This window comes from Megalobrama amblycephala, linkage group LG15 (assembly GCF_018812025.1).
Source record: "Megalobrama amblycephala isolate DHTTF-2021 linkage group LG15, ASM1881202v1, whole genome shotgun sequence".
NCBI lineage: Eukaryota > Metazoa > Chordata > Actinopteri > Cypriniformes > Xenocyprididae > Megalobrama > Megalobrama amblycephala.
This window is the reverse complement of record NC_063058.1, coordinates 16,922,363-16,949,189: the sequence shown is the minus strand read 5'-3', so window position 1 is coordinate 16,949,189 and position 26,827 is coordinate 16,922,363. Positions and strand designations below refer to the sequence as shown.

The 26,827-nt window shown below is 36.5% G+C and overlaps 1 protein-coding gene across 7 annotated transcripts; it reads left to right on the top strand.

The window, feature by feature from the left end:
- The first annotated feature begins 2,627 nt into the window (after window positions 1-2,627).
- Window positions 2,628-19,106, top strand: pax6a (paired box 6a). Of its 7 annotated transcripts, XM_048158814.1 has the most exons (15): window positions 2,628-3,028; window positions 6,310-6,453; window positions 8,786-8,857; window positions 9,073-9,126; window positions 9,939-9,962; window positions 12,077-12,207; window positions 12,584-12,625; window positions 12,716-12,931; window positions 13,209-13,374; window positions 16,856-17,014; window positions 17,152-17,234; window positions 17,818-17,968; window positions 18,074-18,186; window positions 18,382-18,523; window positions 18,933-19,106. In XM_048158814.1, exons 4-15 carry the CDS (start codon window positions 9,114-9,116, stop codon window positions 19,016-19,018), a joined length of 1,326 nt encoding a protein of 441 aa, XP_048014771.1. In that variant the 5' UTR covers window positions 2,628-3,028; window positions 6,310-6,453; window positions 8,786-8,857; window positions 9,073-9,113; the 3' UTR covers window positions 19,019-19,106. The 7 variants fall into 7 exon arrangements, with proteins under 7 accessions (XP_048014771.1, XP_048014766.1, XP_048014773.1 ...); XM_048158809.1 differs by lacking the exon at window positions 8,786-8,857; XM_048158816.1 differs by lacking the exon at window positions 9,939-9,962 and having other exon boundaries at window positions 2,629-3,028.
- Window positions 19,107-26,827: the final 7,721 nt, after the last annotated feature.

Below are 26,827 nucleotides of genomic sequence, written 5' to 3'. Positions count from 1 at the left end.
AATTTTAATGTGCATCTTGAAAGTTGATGGACTATGGATCTCCGAAACGTCATGTTCATATAAAAAACACTTCATATAATTTCAGACTCTATAAGGGCATTTGGATTCATTTTAAGCACACAAGAAATACATCTGTCATTTTACACAACTAAATGGATTCAAAATGATCTTTAGTTTTCATTTGCATGCTGTAAGCACAAAAAGAATACACATCAGCCTATGGGGTAAAGCATGACTGGCCAGTCAAAACGCCCTTGATCTAAAAAATATTTTCTGTGCAGGAAAAAAAAAAAAAAATCAATTACTCCATTAATGTCAGTCATGTTGGTACAATAGTGTTTACTTTGTCCTTTTTTTCTTGACAAGAAAATGACAAATGTGCTTGATCCATTCATATAATTTTGTTGCAGGCTACTATGCAGGTGTCAGTCTTCGCTTTATGCTATTGGTCCCTGTCAATATCTAATCTCAGAGTCTGAGCTCTCTCTCTCTCTCTTAATCCAGACACGGTTGCGCACAGGCTAGTCTACATCTTAAAATGCTGCGGTGAGTGAAGATAACGAAACGTATGTTGCTGCACTCAAACACGGCGTCTTCTGCAAACAGTTTGGGATTAGACGAAAATAATAAAGGCTTGACGCGCCTTTAAATACACTGGATATCGAACTCAGTCTTGTCGCGTTGAGCAACAACACATTACTTGGCTGTCGACTTTAAGCAAACTGCATCCAATCACCTCGAGGGAATTCAACTAATGTCGTTTGAACAAAAAAAAAAAAAACATATACACACACAAGCAAGTTTATTAAATTACTTCATAATCACCAAAAATCCACCTCCAATGAAATCACGATTAGTGCCAATGCCATAAATATTTTGTCAGGTGTTTTCACAAGTCAGGAAAGCTTTTGCTATGGATACATTATCCACATGAGTGATTCTGTGCTCATGATAAATTAAACAGGCCGTCAGTTTTTTTTTTTTTTAATCGAAGTAGTTTTTGCTTTGATTAGCCACTAATTAATACAGGAGCACAAAACCCACAAGCATAAAATTGTCTTTAATATTCAGAGCAGAAGAAGCCAATACGTCGATTATTCAACGATCATAAACATTCATGTCTGTCCCAACATAACCATTTTTATTCATATATCGCATCTTTTTCAACAATAACAACATCAAAATGTAGCCTAATAAACCGTAAAAGAGTGACTTCAGAAATATTCAGTAGTAAAAGTTTCTTTATAAAAGTTTATAATGTTTAAATACTTTATAATTTTTATACACACACACACACACACACACACACACATATATACATATACATACATACATATATATATATATATATATATATATATATATATATATATATATATACACATATATATATATACACATATATATATATACACATATATATATATATATATTAGTGATGTGCGGACATATATATACACACACACGTAAAAATCAATAAAATATTTTTCTTAAACTTTAACATTCGATGGTGTTCCACCAACGCCGATGGAAATAAGATTGTTTCCCTTGATAAGTAGGAATGGTTGTCGGAGGGCTCCCCTTGCTTTCCTCCCCTTCTCTCTTTCTCTCTCACACTCACACACACTCTCTCACATACACACTCTCTCTCTCCCAACACACACACATGCTTGGAAGCAGAGGGTAGGCGTAAGGGAAAGCTGGCTGGACAGATTTAAGTTTACGCCTGATCGCGCTCTGGAGTGCAGGCCAGCGGAGAGAGGGAGAGACAGCACCTGGCCCGGCTTTAGCATCCCCATCTCGCTTTATTGACAGCCTGATAAGCGGGGCCAGGCCGTGCGGTTTCCAGTGGAGATCTCAAGAACTCGGCTGGGTTGCACCGAATTCACGGGGTCTAAACGGTGGCAGCACTTGATTCTCATGTGCTGTCCCTTTTAGAAATGTGCATAGGCATATTTTTTATGAATCTGTTGGAGAGGCTATAATCTTTTTTATGAATCAGACTGATATTAACAGTTATATTGGTGGCATTACTTGGTGCAATAACGCCCCAACGGCGGAATAAGCACATCTAATATGCACATCTGACAACATGATACTATTACTGCGCGTGCGTATGGACAAACATCAATTCCATAACATATAGACCTGGGGTCACTAATTGCAAACGTTATTTTGTTTTGTCATCCGGCGTAAATAATCAGACAAGATTCCTAGTAATAACAAACATGGCGAATTTTGAGCAACTTTTTTTGTTGGCCTAACAATAGATATAGTCTAGTTTGTAAACAGCATGAATGAATTGCAATATTTCTCGTGCATTTCATTTGATTCCTAAAATATTGTATCGCAACAAAAAGTGTTCCTTTATGTTTATAGGATAATAGGCTTCTTCACTAATTCTCACTAATTCAAACATTATTTTCATGGTGGTTCGAAATGTTACATTTAAAACAGACTAAACCCATTAAATCGGAGGAACCTCAAAGGAACTTGATATGGCTTATAACCGCACACAGCAGACAGCCGTTCCTTCAACTTCCCGGTTTGGGGAATGATAAATGGCGTCAATAGTGACGTGAGCCGTCACTCTAGCCAATCACTGCCAGGTCGAGGTTAATATTTAGAGAAAGTTGATGGTGAGACGGGGACGTCTTTTTTATTCCGGACCACGTTTAAAGTGAGGTATTTTGAACTCATCAAGACAACACAGTTAACGTGCGACGTTTGCGTGTGTCGTAAGAAACACGAGGGAGAGTCCAAAGTTGGACCTGCTTTCATCTGTTAAATAGGCTAGTATTTTCATCAAGACTACAAAGAGGGGTTTACAATCTCTCACAACTTTTCGGCTTTCCCTTTTCGGCTTGTTGGACTGGATATTATTTACTTTGGGAGTTGTTTTGTGAAACGGATTCGGAGGGGTGCTCTCTAGACACTCTTTAGGCTACTCGTCTCGAAACTCATTTGGAAACGTGCCTCTCATAACGAAATCACTCACATATGATACGCTAGCGGAACGTTTATTGAGGTAAGTTTACAAGGTTCTTTATAACATGTTTTAACAAATTATATGGCACCACATTATTGCGCTGACATCATTTTGGGCTCGAGCAGTAACATAAATATGACTGGCATACAGCAATTTCTTTTCCCTAAAACTATGCTGTGAAATTCATTTATTTTCCTTCAATAATTAATACTCGTTTTTGACACCATAACAGAAAATTGCTTTATGTGCAACGTAAAGCCTTAAAAGACATCTGTAAACAGGAGATCCTCACGAGGAATGATTATGAGAAATATTTTATCTGTCAGATGAGAGTAAACATTATTGAACCTAATGATGCAACTAAGTAACAACATTTTCATTATTATAAAAATGTACTGAACTAAAATAAATGTAAAATAAATAAAATAATGAATGGTCTTTTAATAACCTTGTTTTTGCAATAAAGGAATATTTTAAGATAGGCTTATTAATTTCCCATAATACAATATAATTGTTCCCATAAAGCAGAACTAGTGCAGTCAAAAACTTAAATGTAGGAGAAGAAATATTTAATAGGCTATATCAATGGCTACTCAAATTGATATAAAACACAGTCGTTAGAAATTAATTTTAAGATTAAAGTTCCCATTTGACCTGCAATGCATAAACTTCGCCCTGAATTCAGATTACACGTCCCATAAACTCTGTCACAACTGAAACATCATGTTATCGAAATAATTTAAATCTTACACTTCACACAGGCTGCAAAACAATTCTCCGGTTCTCTCCTCTCTAATAATCAGCAAAAGAAAGAACGGGAATAACAATTAAAATTATCAGCTCAAGACAACTTCTATCTGTTATATCCTAATAAAATGGAATAATGTGTAACTTGCTTCTTTTGGATCCTAGAGTTACATAGCAGGGCCCTTTGCCAGTGCGGTGGTCTATGTCGCTGTGGGCAACCTCACACACACACACACACACACACACACACACACCACACCACACACTTTAGTAAGCCCCCTCCCCCAGAACCCAGAACATGGCGACTGGATGTGGGGCTTGCACTGGCCATAACGATAAACTTTTCCCACATTGCCTCTAGTTCTCTCTCTCTTCACGTCTCTCTTGCTCGCTCTGACGTCAGCTGCATTCAGTCCTGTCCCCGCCCCTTATTATTAGTTTTTTTTTTTTTTCCTCCCTGTTGAAAACTTTTAGGCAGAGGCGAGGCACCGTCTATTTTGCCTGAGGGAAATAACGACAAGATTAGGGTCTTTTTCATGACCAAACACCACTGACTGCTAATCCGAACTGTGCTAATTGATGCGAGGACTACAAGAGTCCATCCGTGTGAAAAGTCTCGAACTAGTCAAATATTTGATGTAGGCCAGCCTTTAAACAGGTTGATCGTTAAAAGTTGCGTGGTTAAACGATAGAGTAAATATAGACACGTCTCTAGTCTCCATAAGAATATTTTTATTTACTTTATTTTATACGTACGTAGGCTACTCCTAAGTAAACGTTCTAAATAGAACCAAAATAGTTTTGCAGCCTGATTCCATGGAATCGAGAAAAAAGTTGTATTTATCTTTAAAAACAAATAGGCTAGTTCTGAAGAACCTAAAAGCTAACGAAACATTGATAGTCTAACTTTTTAAAATTCAAAAAACAAAAGCTAACTTTAAGACCCCTGATTCTTAATAAGATTTTTTGCTGAACCAGGTTGCTCCAAAGAACCATTATTTTTTAAAGTGTAAGATTAAAACTGCTCTATTTTAAGGACAACCATCAGTTAGCTTGCTACGAATATGATGGGGTCGTTTCAAAACAAAAACAAAAAATAAAATAAAAACAAACGTTTGAATCTCAGTGCAGTAGCACAACGTGTTGCATTTCGAGCTGAACACTTCACTAGCAAAAACTTCAAATAGGGAGGAGAGGGAAATTATTCGAAATATCAAACAGTGTGGCGGGGTCGCACTGCAGGACCCGAGATGACAGTGCATGACGGTCGCGCCAGCTCATTATCCGACTCCCATTCAAGCGGCCTTTCATTGCGATGCAGACTCTTTGGCAGTGTCGTTTGTTTCCTCATTGTGCTATAGTGGGGAATGCAATGGTTGTCAGAGCTCGCATTCACTTTCGCGATAGTTTATTGATGAGCTCCGACTTTTAGCACTTTTCACATGTCAAAACGAAGTCAAGTGTATGCAACCACAGCTTAATTTTATGCTCCGTGCGTCCCAACACATTTTGTCTCTCTTTAAAGCTGTCCCACCATGCTATACGTCCCCCCTCCCCTCTCCAGTTCTTGTATCCCAACCCGGAATCTATTCCACTCCAGTGAACGGGTGGAACACCCCAAGCTGCGAGTGGCGAGCTGAGAGTGCAGCGCATGTAACCTCGAACACAGGCGCGGAGGGGTTGCTTTAGAGTTTACCGAGGTGTGTGCTAATGTCCAAGCAATCAACAAATGTAGTTTAAGTGTCCAGCCATGGACGTAATGATATTTTCATTTCCCCCTTGGCAACCCACGACACGGAGTTTCTTTTTCTCCCGCTGAAATACCACAACAAATCACGCTATTAATGTAAATAGTATGGGGTCTCCCAACTGATCATTGAGCGCGCGCCGTAAAGGCTGATGACATTCTCAGACACCAAGTCAACAATGACACGTGGAGAAAGTTTGCGCTCGTTTCAATGGACAAGGGGAGCGTACATTGACACAATATTACCGGAGTTAAGTACGATGTAAATAGAAGCAGGCCGACATTTAAGAAATTATTCGTACTCCCTTGAATGCTTAATATGTGACTACAAAAAGTACAGTTTCAGTACAATGGCATTTGGTAGCTTATGTCAAAAACTTTTTTTTTTTTTTTTTTTTTTCCTTCCGTAAAAGGGTCTAGTCACCCATAATTCAATAGCCTGAACGCCCAAATGCATTCCAATGGAAAAATTGGGAGAGAACTTTTGCTTATGAGGAGTGATTAAGTAGGGTTGAAAACTAGATTTTCGTTCGGCCCTGTTTCCCGCTCTGTCACCGGGGCAGGAGGAAGTGTTTTGCTGGGAGATGATGACAGAGGTCAGGCTCAGCTAATGGGCCACTGAAGAGGAGAGGAGGCGAGGCACAGACCAGGAACACATACATTAATACACGAGTGCTATCACCAATCAGCATAGGTGCGCGCCCTCTCTCTCGCTCCCTCTCCCTCTTTTCCCCTCTCTCTCTCACTCACTCCCACGAGCGCACATTTTTCAGTCTCGCGCAGTCTTGACATCCCATTTTATTGTCAATCTCTGTTTCCTTCGCAGGGAATTTAAATTTTCTGCCCGAGATCAGTTGGAAACTATAAAAGACAAACTGTTTGAGGACGATTTTCTTCAGAGTTTTCTCCTTATTGTAAACGAAGTATATCAGCGAGGATACGAAAGCTGTTGGAACTATGCCTCAAAAAGGTAAGTTAAGACATTCTTCTCTTTAGAGCAACTCGTACGCATATGCACCGCTTACAAGTGAAATTAGTCTTGCTACATGTACACGTCAGGTTTAAAACTATTCATTTGTAGCTAAATAATAATTATGAGAGGAAAGAATCCGACAGCTAGCTACTAAAGTTATTTGTGTCCTTGAATAAAAAGAAACTTGAAAATAAAGCACGATACTAAAACAGAAAAAAATAAAGCTGCATAGCCTCGTGGTGTCAAACTAAATCATTGATTTTCACGGACGCTCTTTGCCTTTTTATGCTTCAGCTAGCCTATGTCGAGTTTTGTGCCAAGCAAAGTTCTTATTTATGACAGAGAAAGCAAAAAGTCACAGTAGGCCAAGACCGCGATCAGTCCTGAAAATGGGAACGCAATGACCCGATGAGGTGGAGTGTCAGGTTGAATCACACCATCACATTCAGCCGGGCGCCACCACCAAATCGCACCGTGAACTTGGTGTTTTGCTTTTCAGTCAGGGACTGCTGCCTTCTTTGTCTCAGACTTACTATTAAAAAGCATAATTACATTAATGTCTAAACTTCAAACTTAACCGTTAAGGTTACTAGATTTTGTTTTAGTGGTAGCATATATATATATATATATATATATATATATATATATATATATATATATATATATATATATAAACAGAACAGAAAATTAGCGATATTATATTTTGTATCTAATCTAAATCTATGTGTATAAGTTGATGTTTGAATAAATATTAAATTAGACACTTTATCTAACATATATGCCTTTAAATTATGTAAATTTAAATTAATCTGATTCTATGTCTCTATTCTGATTTTAAACGGTGAAAGCGTTTTATATCGTGTAACAGGCTACATATGGTAGTTTTATAAATCTGTTGTGATATAAATCAGCATCGTTTTCAACTTTCTAAACTTTCCCTAATGTACTTTGCGCAGAATATCAAAGGCTTGAATAAGTGTGCTTAATTAAGAGCCTTCATGTTGCACATTAGAACGAACAAAATGCAGATTAGGCCCTGTCAATTACAGACAGCACTATTAAAACAGATCATTAACTAAAAAGATGAGTGCAGGCAGAAGACCTTAAATAGCCCACATGGGTAAGAAATACTAACTAGTTTACTTTGTAAAAAAAAAAAAAAAAAAAATGGAATCGTTACATAAACATTTATTTGCAACAACAGCAACAAAACATAATTGTTTTAATTTGCCGTAATTTCTAGAGAAATTTGAGAAAATGTGAAATGTTAAAAATAATGATAGTACATTATTTTAAAATTATAAATGTTATTTAATGAAACACGTGCAACTCTACGCTGGCGATTAGTGTATGTATTTATTTGTTGCTGTGCACTGTAAACCGCGCACACAATCCATCTACTTAAAAAGAAAAAGAAAAATCAAAGAAGGGAGTATTTCTTCAGTGGCCTCCTTTTCGGCAAATGTATTGAATGGGTTCTTTATTGCAATTGTCTTTTACCAATTGAGCGCCCCACTGCGCTGTTGTACATTTTTTACAGCCCTTAACGACACATACCAGTAACACAATTACCTCCAGATACTTATAACAAGAAATTACTTTTCTATTTCGCGCAACGAGACAAACAAAAAGGCATTGAGGTAACGGGCACCGGGTCATAGTGAGCTGCACTGGCTGATGCGGATGAAGGGGGGTATGCTGAACCGGGTGTAGGAGGAGGAGGAGGGGGGCTCGCTCCCTTCAGCTCTTTGTATTTTCTGAGAGTTGTTGTACGTTTAGTTGGAAGCGGTGTAGCTAGTTAGGGAGCCCGGGTTTTACTCTCTGGGTTTTGGTGTAGAGGGAGAAAGAAAGCTATTGTTAAAATTCAGCGGGGCTTTGTCGGGGACCCCTCACCCCTCCTGGCTTTACTTTTCCAGCGCAGCCAGGCGAGGTAGACAGCGTGTGTCACCAGAAGAGAGTATCTGAAGGGGAGAAAAAATTAGGCCTTGCCCACAACATTTGAAGTTTTCTAATCACGAAGGTTAGCGGAAAAGCAGATGTACAAGTCGGCAATATTTAGTTTAATAACAATAACAACAACAATAACATCGTATTATTATTAATCACTTAAAATAAGAAAACTTAACTATAAAACTAAAACTTAAAATAAATTAAGAATCCCAACTGTTATAAACACTGAGGAGTATATTTTAATTAAACAGAATAACAAATTAATTATTGTATTAGTCATAAATACAATATCTTAAAAAAGCTAATATTAGATTTAGTTGTAATGCTAAAGAAATAATTACGGCTAGGTGTACTAATAAATTGTTTTGCTTTGTCCTAGGGATATTTTAATAGAGTGAAGCAGATGAGAGTCTATAAATTGTTTTAAGCGGACAGTCAACTCTGTTTCCAGGCAAGTTTAAACCCTGGGCATAAGTGTATTTGTGGAGACAGTATTTTTTGTTCTCACTTTTTGCAGCATGAATGCAAAATAAAATGCTGAAACTTCAGCCCACACAATATTGTCCGTAACTTTCTTGCACACAAGTCTTACACACATTGCACTGCAATACACATGATTTAAAAATGTGAAACTGACCAATATTATTGTTTTTTTATGACTAATAGAATACTATAACCGGGCCACGTGGGAGTCTGGCGTCGCGTCCATGATGCAAAACAGTAAGTGGAGTTCTTTTCATTTTCTGAAATGCGTTTTTTTCTCTTTTAATTTGCAAGGTGTGCGAAAAAAATAAACATGAGGAAAAACGTGAGAAGCGTCTAGCCAGAAAGGCATTTGTTTTAGTATATTAGTGATGGCAGTTTACACTGTTCGTCAGAGGTGTTGGGCGTGTGCATGCTGCCCAAATGTTTGCCTGTCATTCATACAGCTCCCTCAAAGTAGCTAGTAAGCTAAACTAACTGCTTAATCCTGACTTTAACTATTTTACAGTTTTATGGAACATCGAAGGCCATTATTTCAATTCATAAGGCTACATTTGAGAGAGCAAAAATTACATTCCCAGTGAGAAATTTCCTTAATTAAAAAAAAAAGTCACATAGAAGCCTGCATAGCTACACAACCTAGTTAGAGTGTCTAACCCATATGCTCTTTGCATAATTGTGTGTGAGTCTGTGTGTATTAGAGAGAGAGGATGTTTCTGCTTGACTTGCTTTTAAATAATTGCTGAATTAATGTTAGCATCGGCGGCCAATCCACCTAGTCCATTAGCAGAGACGAAATTGACATTGCATGATTCTGATGGAACGTCTCTCATGTTTATGAAACACCGCGAGAGTGAAATAATAGACTGAGCTTTGATGCAACATTGAGTGTTGTAGAGCATGAATAAATTACATGCGCTGATGTGTCTGTGTCTTTGAGATGTGTGAAGGCCAACTAGCAAAACATATACTTAGTCATTTGTAGAAAGTACTGAGTAAGTTATGATTACAATAAATGAGACATATTTTCTCTCTTAATGCTGGACAAGAGGTGTATGACATCTGTAACGAAGGTGTGTTGAATGTCATCCTCTCATTTCTATTGCTTTTATTGTTGTAAGTGCCAGTTATTTGCTCTGTCTTCATACTAACGACTGGTAAACTGTTTTAGTCACTAAATTTGACGGAAGGTGCAAAGATTTGGAGTAACGAAGCATTTAAAATTAGGTCAGCTGAAGTAGAGCACATGGAACTATATGAGCGATAAATAATAAATAAATAAGAAATTCATATCCCCACACTTTTAAAAACATTATTATAAATACAAGCCAGGGAATAAAATCACTAAAAAAAAAACAAAACAAAACAAACGTTTCCCCCTTACGAACTTTACGTAGATTTTTCTCTCTCAAGGATAATCAGTGAAATGTTGTCGTGTGATTTCTCGCGTGTATTACTAAAAAGATATCATTCGGGTTAGGCCTTTGGTTTGTTTAAAGGTCACAGGCGGCAACCCAAGCTTTGTGCTAATAACTCTTGGGTGTATATAGAGTGGAGCGTCCAAATTGACACCATATGTCTTCTTATTAATTGATTAGAAACAGAGGACCGCGCGCGCGATGATTGCCACTGGGCGAGACCGACACCATTCACCGTAGGGAATTATAGAACGATTAAGACTTAACCTTTCAAGCGAAAGTTTGATTTTATATCCTAATCTGCGTGTTGGCCAGATCAAATCAAGTGGCTGCATTTAAGAGCCATACGGCATATGGTTTCAAAGCCAATAAATCTTCAATGCGACTATTACTAGGCAGAAAAAGACAAATTGACTGTAATTCCGAATTAAATTTCTCTGCAAAAAGGAATATATATTTGCTTTCTGCCTTTCTTTTTGTTGTGTATAATTAGAAATATTAGCAGAGGTAGTTCTCGGGTAAAATAAACTATAAAGCACTTCGTTATATAGAATTTATATGTATAAGCCTACAGGACCTGCATATTTGCTTCCAGTGCTTAAATATAGGCAATGGAGGTTTGTCACTTGGGAAAAAAAGAAATGTCACTTTTAATATATTAAGGGCGAAGCGCGCCCCCGCGAACGTACACGCGCACAGCCCCTGGCTACCTTAAAATTAAGCTTCCCTTAAAGGGGAAATGAGTAGAGTCCAATTTAGTCTGAGTGATATCCAAATGCAGACAGAAAGGGTCGTTTTATCATGCTACTATTTGTCGTGACGATGCGATTTTCAAAAGCAGAGCGATGTCATAAAGTGACATGCCTGCCACAAGTGCTCCAACTGATCTTTTCAATTAGCCTTCCATGCATGATCCAGGGCGACTTCCGCCTATTTCCAGAAATTAAGCTCAAACTTGACGTGCAGCTAGCTTTATTTTAAAGACAAATGTCAGGCAGGCTCATCATATTTTCCCCCTCTTCTATATTTGGAGCTTATTTATTGCAAAGGAGCTTGTGCTCTTGGACTCAATTTAACGCGAGGCTTCGAAGGGAAGGGAGCTGAGAAGTAAAGCAAACCGGGAAGGCGGCTTTTCCGTTTTGGCTTCAGGTTTGGTGTGCTTTTTGGGGGCTTTTCCACTGACATAGTAACATAAGCTAATTGCGTACATAGGACATGCTGTGCAATGGTTGATGCTTTATTATCAGTAGTATTTTTGTTTTACTTAATGTGTGGGGCTATGCTTTAAATCATGGCAGCGTTTAAGAAGTTTTAATGTAATGCCACAAATAGCATTACGCCATCTGATCCGTTTAAGGCTTTGCAAAGATGCGCAAATCTCGGCTCAGTGGGTTGGAGATGTTTTGCTCCAGATCATACGAGAGCGCTGACGCTTAATCAATGTTCTGCATGTGTAATTATATTACAATTGTGTATTAGGAGATTATGATATTACGAGCACATCTGGAGAACAGTCGAAAACATATGACAGCTGAACAACAGCAATAATTACCGGCTATGCTGATTTAAAAGAGATTTACACCGGTCTTTGCTGAATATTGAGATTTGTTGACAATGCTCTTGTAATGCTTGACTTATTTGAGACCTGAAAGCTTCTATTAAAAACAGCTTTGATTGGATTCTGTTTGAATAGTCTGTATTTTGAGTCTGGTTTGCTAAATGCTGGGTGAATTACAACGGGACCTTACCCTTTTCTCTTTTTTTTTTAGGTCACAGTGGAGTGAACCAACTCGGCGGTGTGTTCGTCAACGGCAGACCGCTGCCCGACTCCACGAGACAGAAAATAGTTGAACTCGCTCACAGTGGCGCGCGGCCGTGTGACATATCCCGAATTCTGCAGGTGATGAGAATGCATATTTTCCCGTTCATGTGAACTCCTCACCCAAACAAAAAAATTAAAAAATCTAAATAATTTTACACAAGTTTTGTTTCACATTTGTGCTGTTTCATACTTACGGTCTTTTTCCTAGCTGTATAGTTTTTTTAATAGGCTAAACCTTTGCATTATTAATGCCAGCGAACAACGAGGATTCATTTCAAATTTCATTTTGGAATGCATAAACAGTGGTCTTGTGGAATGGATCGAAGCACTTCTCATCTTTTTTTCCATTTGGCAATTTTTAAAATTGGCGACCGAAATGCATTTTAAAAAGTGCATCATTTCTCGTACCACTGAAGACATATTTTTTGTGTTAAAGGTATTTCTTGTGTTATAGACCCATGCTGATGCAAAAGTCCAAGTGCTGGACAATGAAAACGTAAGCTTATCATTGCTTGCAGCATACACTTAACATTTCACACTAGTTTTAAATAATGTATGTGAATTGTTTCTTTTGTTTTCCATCTAGGTGTCGAACGGCTGTGTGAGTAAAATCTTGGGTAGATACTATGAAACAGGCTCCATCAGACCAAGGGCGATCGGAGGAAGTAAACCACGAGTAGCGACTCCCGAGGTGGTCGGCAAAATTGCCCAGTACAAGAGGGAGTGTCCGTCAATCTTCGCGTGGGAAATCCGAGACAGGCTGCTATCAGAGGGGGTCTGCACAAACGACAATATACCAAGTGTAAGTTCATTCAGAGAAGTTGCCATGAATTCATTAACAACATTAATGCGTAATAATTTGATGCGTTGCTTAAACGCATGCACTAATGACCTTGAACGTGAACATTCTCCAGCATCAGTCATGTAATCTCCTCTCCACCAGAGGACAATGCAATGCGATGTAATGCTCTGGCATGTAGGCCTGTGCAGAAATGGGGCCAATCGTTCCAAAAGCCAAGATGCCACATCGTGGACGCGCTCTTTAATTAATGTGCCGCATCTTTGGGTTCGTCTTTCAGGTGTCATCGATAAACAGAGTACTGCGCAACCTGGCTAGCGAAAAGCAACAGATGGGCGCAGATGGCATGTATGAAAAGCTGAGGATGCTGAACGGTCAGACCGGCACGTGGGGGACCCGGCCGGGCTGGTACCCCGGAACCTCAGTGCCAGGACAGCCCAATCAAGGTATGGCTATTTTACTTTGCATAGAGGAAGATGGTGCAAAAAGGGGCATTGTATTCGCTGATTGTTATTTTGCAGTCTGGATGAATTCATAATGAATTATTATCTAAAAAGGTTAAACAATAATAATAATAATAATAATAATAATAATAATAAATGCTTATAGTTTTTTATTCCATAGCGTTTTTAAGTTTCCTATTATTAGATGATATATGATATATATATATATATATATATATATATATATATATATATATATATATTTAAATAAATGCTTCTGGTTAAATTCTAGGATACACGGGACTTAATTTGCTGTTATAATATTAGTAATTAAATGACTGCTAATTCATTAAATAAATTATAGGACATAACAATAATAGTAATAAAAACATTAATAATAATAATTCGAGTTGAAATCCACCTTTACAGTTCATAAAGAAAGCGACATCGAAATAGACCGGGAACAGTGTGTGGATTTCCTGTGCAAAATATGTTTCGGTCACACAGAAGAAAAAAAAAATGTGTTATGGGAACAGTTCTGTCGCTACGTAATAGCTCATTAGAGAACGTTTTGTTTCCCATTAAGGCAACATAAATACGCGTTTAGTTTGAGGAGACAGCTGTGGAAATGTTCCACCGGAGACACCCTGGACATAATATGGCAACGTTTGCCAATTAGAGTTGTCAGTGTTAAAGGCGCTACACAACGAAAGAAAGACGTAGAAAAAGATACAAATAGAGAATTAAAGTATGTATAGCCTAATATCGTCTTCAAAACCTTGACGTGTTTAGCTATAGCAATATATCTTGTGACAAAAACAAAAACGTGTTTTAGGCCTTTCCAAGGTGAGTATAGCCTATAAAGCTGATTCATATACGCAAAAAAAAAAAAAAAAAAAACGTTATAGCCTATAATATTTAACATATTTTTATGAGTAGTGCAAGATACGCATATGGACTAATTTGATTTCGCCTGACATGCTATCTACAAGTCTACATGAAGTCGTTGCATATTTAAAACTATTTATTGTCATGCGGCCTCGTCTACCAGGAATGTTTTAGACAAAAACTTGGAACATGCTAATTTACTTAATTAATAAAGTGCCTATTATAATATGGATTAATTGCCAGCATTATTAAGCATCTAATTTCTGACAAACTCAAACCTGTGCGCTTAAAATGTAATAACAGTCATCACTAGCCTATCTGTGATAAGCTATTTTTGAGAGTATTATTGAGTCTACAAACATAATGCTTTTTGTAAGTAGCTAAACATCTCTTATATAGCTGTCATAGAAGTCCACTCCTATCACAGGCTATTAGTCTGGGTGAGGTTTCTGAGCGAGACAAATATGGTCGCAATCTGATGAATGTCACGCAACACTGAATAAAATCGCGGATTCATCTGGGCTGACAGGACGCTAAAAGAGACAACTCTATCGCATTCAGAGGACTCATAGCAGCCCCTCCCTCCGCCATAGGACCGGGGTGCTAAAGCCGTCTAAAGGATTTGGACACTTTCTCTTTTCCAAGGGTCCTCGCATGTTTTGATCAAGGCCTCCACAGCTGAAAGATGCCGCGGTTGTTTTGCCACATTTTTGCTTGCCTTCCGCCTCACCGGTTACGACAACGCCCCAATAAGGAATGATTTTATTTCCCACCGCCTTTCTCAGAGAAAACAAATCCTAAATCTGGCGACAGTTGGTCAGGCTTTTGAGAACAGGCCACACATTCGGATTAGCTCTTGAAAAGTGTGGATACTAAACACAAAGACCTTTTAAAACTTTCTTAGAACATAGAAACGCACTGTCTTTGATAAATAAATTACTTTGAGAAGAAAAGGAAAGCTAGTAGGCCTAATATTTCACACTATATGCCTGTCAGTAGATAGGGTCACCATGTTTAACTTGCATCATACCAGTAAAAAAGTATGGAAAAATGTACAGCATTTTTTATTTGTTATTGCTTTAGTGTAAGCTTCATACACCTATGGTTATATCATGTAATTGCTTTGAGCTTCATTTGAGGTTATTCACTGTTCATCGCCTACAGAAAAAAAATACCTAAATAATTAACTGATTAGTCAAATTATCTACTTCCAAAAATACACTGATGAACTAAATTTCATAACACAATGATTGTAACTCATTTATCCTCAAATTGTTTGATCTATCTTATGACACTAGTTAAATAAACGCTTATAAGCATGTTTTTTCACAAATATATTAAAAAGGGTTATATTCTCATAGCTGTAACCTGTTAATTATAGTCTCAAAAATTGCTCATTTGCTTAATAAGACCCAAAAACTAAACAGTAAGCTAACATTATTGCATATGATTCTATATTTAAAATATTTTACTGACAGGCAGTTTTAGGGAAAAAATGGAATGATAATTTTTAACTGTGTTTTCCCACTAGTTTACATGTCCTGTGAGCATTATTTAATAAATTCATAAAAGACCCTTTAAATATTATACATTCCAAATTATGACTTTGACACAGATATCATCTTTTAAAGAGGCAACTGGAAGTTTGCGACTATTTAAACCACCACCCATGTAAAAGTCCATATAGTCTGGAGTTTCATTTATAGTTGGCAACTGTGTGTAAAATATCAACAAGTTTCTTTAGACTTTTCAAACTCAAATGTATCTGATGGGATTAATTAGCCACTGGTGTCCAACAACACAGCAGGTTAAAGCTTATCGACTCACAATTGGCACTCCTATCGCCTTGTCTGTGACAAACAAGAGCCTTTGCATTTCGATGTCTCATTCACGGTGGCCTGGCTGTTTTTTCCCTGCGCCTATAAGAAGGTATAAATCCTAACCGAGGTTGAACGGGCCGGCCCTTGGGACAGTGATTAATGACAGTAGAGCATAAAGGTTAACACGCCGAGCTGAAAAGTCTGTTGACTGGAATCCTTGTGCTACAATGACTGCTCGAGAGAATCCTTTTGTCGCCTCATCCAATTGTGTCCTCAAAATTCAACCCACGAAAGTTTGCCATCCGTCCTCACAGCGAGTATTTAAGAGTTACCCTTACTCTCCCACATTGTGTGGCTGTGAAAGCATCCCTCTCCTATTCAAGTATTGGTGGTCACCTCAATAGCTCTGCAAACGCCCATATGGTGGCCGTAGCCTAATTGAAGAACTCTGGGATGAAAAGGGGGGAGAGGGTGTTTGGTTTTTAAAAACTTTTGAAAAGGTTTCTGGGACATTTTATCACATTTCTGTAAAGCCCTCAAGCTCGTCAGCCTTTGTGACTCGATGCTGAAAGATCTAAGCGAGCGTGCTCTAAATGTTTTCCCACAACATTGGAGAGGGCTATACAGTAGTCTACAAAACGCTCCACTAATTTTGTACCAAATTTTCCCTGCAGAAATATTACATGCAAACTCTTAATTAAAGCAAAGAGTCCAAACAGAAAATGAGAATTGTGTTTTTACTCAGACATATCTTACATCTTACATTTCCTTTCCAGATGGCTGCCAACAGTCAGACGGAGGCGGTGAGAACACAAACTCAATAAGCTCCAATGGGGAGGACTCGGATGAAACACAAATGAGGCTTCAGCTAAAAAGAAAACTGCAAAGGAATCGCACATCTTTCACACAAGAACAAATAGAAGCACTTGAAAAAGGTAAACATGGAGATGTATTTAAAAAAAATACAACTTTTTTGTTAAACTTTTATTTGTTGGATTTAATTGGATAGCTAAATTACTTTGCATTATATTTTAGCTCTTTTTTAACATCATTTTTTTAACGTTTCCACTAGAATTTGAGAGAACGCACTATCCTGACGTGTTCGCGCGAGAGAGACTTGCTGCGAAAATAGATTTACCAGAAGCAAGAATACAGGTGAGAAAATCTACAAAAACAGAATGAAAACAGGTAAAAGGAGACACTTTTTATTAATTTTTCATTGGCCTTGTTTTAAAATAATATCATAAATATTGTAAATCGCTGCGCAAATGATATCACTTATAAAACTGTACCAGACCGATATTTGACAAAATACATTTTTAGCAGAAATACGCACATAAAATTTAATCTCTTCTGGAAAAAAAACATTGATGACTCATCCTGCACTACACTGATTTTGTCCAATCAAATGTCTTCAATGAGAATGTCCCACCCACTAAAGCTACCATCAACTCACTATGTGTGTATATATATATATATATATATATATATATATATATATATATATATATATATATATATATATATATATATATCACGATTAATCATATCTAACATAAAAGTTTGTTTACATAATATATATATATATATATATATATATATATATATATATATATATATATATATGTGTGTGTATACACAAAAGTGTCCCACTTTATCAGTCTTCATCCTACTAGATAATAATTATTCTACGTTGTTTTAAAAGTCTTTGAAAACTAACTAAAGCATGTCCTTCCAGGTGTGGTTCTCAAACAGAAGAGCAAAATGGAGGAGAGAAGAAAAGTTAAGAAATCAAAGAAGACAAGCCAGCAACTCTTCGAGTCACATACCCATCAGTAGCAGCTTCAGCACTAGCGTTTATCAGCCAATCCCTCAGCCCACAACGCCAGGTAAAGACTCTGAAATGTGAATAACGTTGGTTCACGAGGGCCAAGAGCAAAAGCAAAAAAGTGTTTTGACTTTTTCTAAACAGTTTTTTTCCCCTTTTTCAACAGTATCCTTCACATCAGGCTCCATGTTGGGAAGATCAGACACAGCCCTTACAAACACATACAGCGCCCTGCCACCAATGCCAAGCTTCACCATGGCCAACAACCTTCCTATGCAAGTATGTCAGTTTAGTGCTTTACACTGGACTATATTGTTCTACACTGTTGTGACTACCTCAGTGTTTCAAAGGATTAGTAATTTGATATTTCCGCATGTTGTAAATCTTACGCAACTACAACATACAGGTCTGTAAGGATGTTTTATATCAGATGTGAGTGTTGCTGACAGTTTTGCCCTTCTTACCCCTCCACAGCCCAGCCAGACCTCATCCTACTCCTGCATGTTGCCCACTAGTCCTTCGGTGAATGGGCGGAGCTATGACACATACACACCACCGCACATGCAGGCACATATGAACAGCCAATCAATGGCCACCTCAGGCACAACCTCAACGGGTAAGTGTTTATTCTTCTACTAAAGCAAAAATTAATTAATAAATCAATATTTTTCATATTTTATTTTTAATATTGGATATATTTTTAATATTTAAAAAAATAATTAAAATAATATTAAATAATATATAATATAAATAATAAAAATTTTATAGTAAATATTAAAAGAATTAATAATTTTATATCTTTATTAAAATGTATATATTTTATTTTATTAAAATATTTAATTGTATTTCTTTTACATTTATTATTTAATATTCTAAGATTTAATATTTATATTACTAATTTTATACTTTACTTTTTTATACTATACTTTTATACTTTTTATTTATTTTTTTATTTTTTTATAAAAACTCTTAAGTTACATAATATGACAAGCCTCAATATTTCCTTAATTTTTCTCATGCTACAGGTCTAATCTCGCCTGGGGTGTCTGTACCAGTCCAAGTGCCAGGCAGTGAACCAGACATGTCCCAATACTGGCCAAGACTACAGTGAGAACAAGACGCACAAGAACAAAAAAGAAAACAGAGGAGAGGATAAAAGAGAGGAGCTCCTTCATCTCCTGACGTCTCTCGGCTTCAAGGCAGGGCTGTTCAGCAGTATTTTACTATGGAAGGAAAAGAGGAGACTCTAAAGGACCTTTTTGTACTGGGATAGTGCCACTTCTCTATCATTCTTTGGACACAAAGACTTGAAGAATAAAAGAGAACAGACTTCTGTAAAGTGCCCGGTATTATATCGTAAAATGAAAAAAAAAAATCTCTGTTTTTCAGTTTCCAAATTAAGTCATTTTGATGTATTTGTACATGTAATGGCCAATTGTATGTTATGACAAAAAAAAAGGAAAAAAAAAATTGAACAACCGTGGATGGACTGTCAAACTAAGTTGGTCTTGCATCGGTGAGCAGAAGAACATTTGTGCAGGCTTATTCATCATTCTTTTTTCATCATCAGCTGATATCAAGAACATCTGCCCATTTCTGTTTCAAATGTGGACCTGTAGAAACAAACAATCTCTGTATCATTTCAAGACAAAAATAGCAGGAGTTCAAAGGAAGCCAATCCAGAATTTGTTTTCCAAAGCTTGCAGACAAAAGCAGGCTGTTGAACATGGCGACTGCTGAACTGGAGGAGGAGGAAAATGTTTGGTAGCTTAAAACGGTAGATTGTGTCTTCGATGTAATTCAGTTTTGTTTATGTCAAAATATAAGTATTTGTCTTCCCTAGAAGTCTCGCAGAACAATTTCTATAATAAAATTAATTTCATTTTATAATTCTCTGAATATTCAATACATACATGCTTTTCACTGAAGGGCACTTTTTAAACATAACTAACATTAATGTGGCTGAAAATAAGAATGCCGTATCAGCTATTACACTCTTCAGCATATGTATTTTGTTGTCACTTTTCATGATAAAATCAACGATGTATACAATATATATATATATATATATATATATATATATATATATATATATATATATATATATATATATATATATAATTCAAAACAAATTACTTAGGATATTTCAGCTTATTTATCTACCAAAATCGTGATTGAAAGTATATTTGTAACACTTTACAATAAGGTCTCATTTGTTAACAGTTAATGCATTAGATAACACGAACTAGCAGTGAACATTTCTGTTAATTGAAATAAAGCTGAAATAAAATATAAATATTAGCTGAAAAAATTCAGCTAAATGAAAATTAGAAACATTGCCTTGGTAATAAACTGAAATAAGTTGAAGTTGAAGAACTAAAATTATTAACAACAACAAAAAAAACCTATAACTGAACTAAAAATAAATTAAACCTAAATAGCAATATTAAAAAAATAATAAATAAATAAAAGCCCATTCAAAATATTAATAAACTAAAACACTAAAATAACACTGGTTTTTGTTAGTTCTATAGTTAAACAATGTCAAATGAAACCGTATTGTAAAAGTGCTATCAATATATACCCTGATAGCACAGGTACATCTCAGAGACATCTATTTAAAGAGTGAATTTACATCTGCAAGATGTATTTTTTTTTTTTTTTTTTACAATGTTTGTTCATTTGCGTTTCCTGTCAGATGTCATACACATTTAGAAGTCGTCTTTAGAGTCTTTAGAATGTATGTAAAACTGCTTTTTCTAAGATGTTTAGCGGATTTTTTTTACACAGCAGATTAACAGATCTTTATCTGTACATCTTACAGACGTACCTGTGCTATCTGGGATGTGACCTGTTGTCTTTAAAATAATCTGCATCTTATTAATGTTGTAATTTAATTTTATCTTGTTACATTATGGAATGAAAAGCTAAAAGTGTGGTCCCATAGTCAGAAAACTCATGCGTTCAAGAAACGTTTCGGCAAATGCTACGTTCAAAACACCACCATAGCTATCGCATGAAACAGCAAAGAAGCAAACAAAAAGACCTCAAGCAACTGTTTACTCTAAAGAAGAAATCAAAAACAATGCATTTATCTTACCAGTAAGTGTAAGGAATGATTGCACGGTAAAATATGTAATTTTGCCCCCTCGGGAGACCCAGCAGGGAGGGAAATGTAGAGAGGAATCCTACAGGAGAACGTCAGGTATGTGTGACTGCAAATGGCCTGTTAGTCACGTACAGAAAATAAAACGAACATTAGACACAGTAAGACAAACAACTAGACAAAATTATACAGTAGTCTGGAAAATATGCTGCCCTATAGGCTATAATATGACAATCATCTAAGGGTAAGTTTACACGACAATGATGTAGCTACTAAAACGGAAAAGTTTTTCCTCAGCGTGAACGACTAAAAACGCTGTAGGCTATTATGCTGCCAGGCCAGTAGTTGGCGACGTCACTTTGTAAAGAAACACTACGCGCATACAGAGGGTATGCACCTACCTTTATGACTGCGGTTACGCCCACTGAGTGGCAGCATAGGTTTTCAGCGTGAATGCAGCGGAAAAACAGGAATAGAGCTTTGCGATTGACTGTACAAACAGCTTTGACTGAAAATCTGAGGTATTTACAGACTGCCTAAAGCTATAGAAAAATAAGCAAATGGATCGCTGCAATTCACATAACAACTGGACTCCAGGCAGAGAAACATGTTTTGCAGTTATCATTTTGTTTCATAATGTTGGATTTGGGGGTAAAATCATACCGTATATATTGTATTGTTATATATTGTGTTGACAACTCATCAATTATATTTACCATCTTAGCTATATTCTGCATAAGTGGGTGTTTTTAAATAAATACTGAAAAAAACTATTCAAGTTTTAAGGCTGGATGATATGACGATATATATAACATTGATATAAGTGATCACTCGGATTTAGACCTACCGATATTGTAGTTATATCAGTTATGTATTTCCCCGGCGTCGAAATCAGGCACATATAAATGTCAGGAAATACGATTCCTGGCTGCATGTCAATATCCATGGATTAGGTTTCATTGACATGTCATAAGGAACATTTTCGAGCCCAACCTTTAATGTAATCGTTTGTTTTACTCGCGTTTTCGCAGTTTCCCCTATTAAATCCAGTCATGCAGCAGGTTCTTTTGCCACTCAGTCCAGCTGAGGGAGCGCGTTCTGGCGGGAAAGTGACGTCTATGCATGCGCATGACATCACCGTTTTCACAAATTCGCGTTTTTGTTGTTTACAAGAAGACGATATAAGGGTATTGTTTTCAAAAAAAAAAAACTTGCACTTTGAACCCCGTTTTCAAAAGTTTGCGATTTAAGGCCACCAAAACACCGTTGTCGTCAAAACAAAGACAACAAAAAGAAGAGAGCCAAACTTTGAGCTGATGGATTAAAGGACTGTTGGGTTTATAAATAGACTGGATGGCACTGTTAACGTTAGCATAAAATGTATCTACAATCAAAATTAACTGTGGATAATTCAGTTGCTCTGATATAATATGGTGTGATAGTCTGAGGGGGAGTGGATGAATGAATGTAAACAGCTGCAAACAATATATATCAATATTTATTAAAATTCAACAAGTCAAGTTGGATGCTATGTATCAATTAATATCAAACACAATCCAGGAAATTTGACTGATTTACTAGTATTTGATTAACTAATAGAGTAGCCTATGTGGAACATGACTGTAAAAACTTGTTGTATAATTCAAAATAAAAATCAATTGTAGCCTAAATCTTAAAAGTAAATAAAAGACCTGTAAAATAGGCATTATAAATTACCAAATGTCACACAGATGGTAATACCAGTAATTTTTTACCTTGTGTGGAGAGACATTTTTTTAGTCCCCATGAGGAAAAACAGCTTATGAATCACACAGAACGATGTTTTTTGCAAAAATGTGTGTGTGTGTGTACAGGAGTTTGAAAATGAAATTTGTATTTTTAAAACTGAAAATACCAGTGTAAATAGTGAATGCACTTGTGTCAAACAACTTTTACAACCTATTGATTCAAAAAGAAGTTTGTTGCACAAAAGCTTGACAAACCCTCTCTCTTTTTTATAGCATGCCAAAAGTTAACCAAAGTCATCCATGTATGAAAGTTGGTCAGAAACAGCCTTGTCGGAGTATGTTTTCACACCACCAAGCACAATGCAAAGGAGACTTGTGATGGGACGCGTGTTCAGCCTGCAGCAATCACATTTAACCCACTTCGAAATGGAAACCCCAGATATGTCTGTTCCATGTACATGGCTGTGAGAATTTGAGTTGATTTGGTTGTATGTTTAGTCACAAGAGGACTTCAGAGGTGGAGGATACCTCTGATCGAAAGTGAGGCAAGACTTTACCATCTCCTGCTGAGGAACAAACAACAACAGACCTTTAATTTAGGTTCATCTGCAGAGGATTTCAGTGCAATCTTGACAAAAGGCCATTAAGGGTTGGAGATGTGGCTTAGTGGTTTGTGCACATGGCCGTAAGCTGTGTTGCTCATTTAGGAAACACAAGTTCAAATCCAGCTTGTGACATTTCCAGATCCCACTTTCCTGCATAAAACCTACCAGTACCGATTTTATTATAAAACATTATTACAAGCTTACTGTTGTGAATCGGGCTATAGGTAAGGGGATAGTTTTGAACACTGGCTGGTTATGTACTTGATTCTGGATCATTTTTAACCAAAAAAAGTTATGGACTGCAGCTTTAACTAGAACTATTAATTTCCACTAAATAAGAAAAATGCTGTAAGATCATTGCATAATACATCTGTAGTGAAGCATGTCTGTTATTTTGCAGGATGTTTATGTGCTAATCGAGTGTGTCTGGCTGAGGTTTGCTCTAGTTTGAAGCACAGGCCTTGTTTGCATGAAGCGGTTAAAGAGGAGCAAAGGAAACCCAGGTGCTTCTAGCCCATGGCTGTGCTGCCCGCCATCTCAGCCCAGGCACTTACCGAATTCTGCCAAAGCCTGTTCGCTCAAATGCCAGGCTGTTTCTGACAAGTCTAGAGGCTAAAGCTGCATCTCTCCCGAAAGAGAGAGAGGATGAGACGTGAGGAGGCAAAAAGACCAATGAAAAGCTGGAGAGAGGGACATATTTTGTCCCTTTTCCGCAGTCGAGGAGCATTTAAATATGACAGGACACAATTATGTTTCGCTCCGTTGTTGGCTGCAGATGCATGCTCTGTTATAATTCTACTCTAAGCATCTCTCTGAAGGGTCTCTGCACAGCAGACCCCTACAATAGAGTTAATGCAGCTGTGTTTGAAATGATAAACACAAAGGGAACGAGGCGAAAAAACAAAGCCACAAAAAAAAAAAAAAAAACAGAATCCAGAAGTAAAACCAACCAGTTAACAAACTGTTCTGTACAAACAAAAGTCTGTACTGTAGTCCGCAAGACTACTGAGATTATTGTTATTTTTTATTATTATTATTATTTTTATTTAATATATTTATTACTTCATTAATATATATAATTAATAATAATATATAAATATATAAATAATATTTAAATATAAATATATATAATAAGTCATAATATATAAATATTATGATTTTAAATGTACTATTATTTAATATATTTATTATTTCATTAATATATAATTATTATATAATTTATTACTTTATCAATTTATATATTTTATTAATGTATTATATATATAAATATATATATTTCATTTAAAATATATATATTTTTATATATATAAATATTATTTTTAAACTATGTATTAAAAATCTGTATATTTGGAATATTTATTGCAATTATTTATCATATAAATAATCAATATATTTATAAATACATTAATACATGTATAAATTGTATATATATATATATATATATATATATTTATTTATTTATTTATTTATTTATTTATTTATTTTTTAATATATATATATATTTTCACTAGTGGGTGCAGGACACTATAGTTCATTTATGTAAGTGAGGATAGCAAAATAAAATAAACTGACATATTATACCCAAAAATTCTTCTGGACTACCAGTAAAATTGATAAAAATTTGGAACCAAAAATTATTCAGACACTTCGAGATGACCATGTTTTCTTAAGTGTTATCTGACATAATTAAGATTATTTTTTTCTGACACAGTTTAACTTTGAGATCTTGTCATATTTTATTACTATTAATTAATGAATTTGTGTCTGAATAAATTTTGGTTTGACTGTGTATATATATGTGTGTGTGTTTGTGTGTGTTCAATATAATTTTTTTATCTGAAAAATGTATTTTATTAAAACCATCTTTATATAATATAATAATGATATCACACTTTGTATAAAGCGTCTGGATTAGGACTACTGTTGTGCATGCTTCAAAAAAGATAAATAATGAGAGAAAGAATGAAATAAAAGAAGAAAGGATAGAAAAACAGACTCGTTACACTGAACAAGGTTTATAATGATCACAATGCTATTAGTCTAGTGGGAGGCAATCCAATAAACGCCCTGTGCGTAAATCCAGATAGTGTTTTCCAGCAAGTGTAAAGAAGGGTTATCAGTCTGTCTGAGAGGGGAAAAGACAAGTGGCTGTTGGTACTTGAGCAATAATGCTTCAGCATTGCTTTGTATGAGTGTGTGTATCCTTTGCCTGCCAGTGCTTTATACTGGAGCTTGTAATTTAGAGTAATAGCCACTTCACACATCCTCAGAAGCCCCAAACCCCTCCTCTCGATGCCCACTTGCAGAGACAAGCTCTGCTGACCAAATACTGCTACTGGTTGCTCTCTGAATGAACTAGCACAGCTAAGCTTTATTGAGAGGCCTCTCGGTCCACCACTTCCGAGTCAGCAGGTGAAGTGACACTTCAGCTCACCTAAAGTGGAGGAATGAGCTGAATTCAGTCAAACACCCTCTCAAAGATCTACTGAGATACTGCCTACAGTATATATGAGGGCCTAATTCACAAGTCTGTCAAATTAAAAAATGCATCTCTATGCAGTCTGGGAAACAATCTTTATCTAAATACAGCATTGTGTTCTGATTGCATGGGAAAGCCAGTGACCTTGAGCACTGACATCCTCTCTGTGCTGATTTTATTATGTCGAAGTGGTGGAATTTTCAGAGAAAGGATTTCGGTAATATTTTGTACCTATAAATGTGTTTAATCATATTACCTCTCCATTCACAAATCCTACAGTTGATTACAGTAGTGAAAGCTGAATGGCCCCGGCCAGGTTTTAACAGATTGTGGGATGAGCGTCAATGCTGTAACAGGCGGGACAGATGAGTGACAGCAGCTGGCAAAAAGAGCTGGAGAAACAACAGGCCAGACACACTGAGGATGAATGACACACACTTACATATGCACAGTTGTTAAATAACACACACACACAGGCGGCTGGTGCTTTACAAGAATGGAGGAACACGGATGTAATTTAATTTTGGTGTCAGCACTGCATTTTTTAAATAATATAATATAATATAATATAATATAATATAATAATACATTTAGGAAAAGCTGTGTTTCAGTCACTATGGACACATGTAAACATTCGCTCAAAAGCTCAACTCAGATACAAATACACACACTCAGCAGATGGAAAGGGGGTCTTAGTCTATACACCTCACCCTTGACTCCTCTTTTTGGAGCATCTCAGGACACCCCAGTCAGTGAGACAGACAGAAAGCGGTGTCTTTCTGGACCAGAGCACAGTCCTCTGAGCCAGAGCCCGTCATGGCGATGGCAGCATGGCACTGTTTCTCTATTGTATTGTAACCCCCCACCTGCAACTGTAGGACAGGGCAAAGACCCAACACTCCTCTCAAATAACCCTCGACACCCTAAACACTCACTCAGACCAGGATAAAAAGAAGAAGAAAAAGCATGAATAAGCAGATCATGATAACAAAACACGCTATGC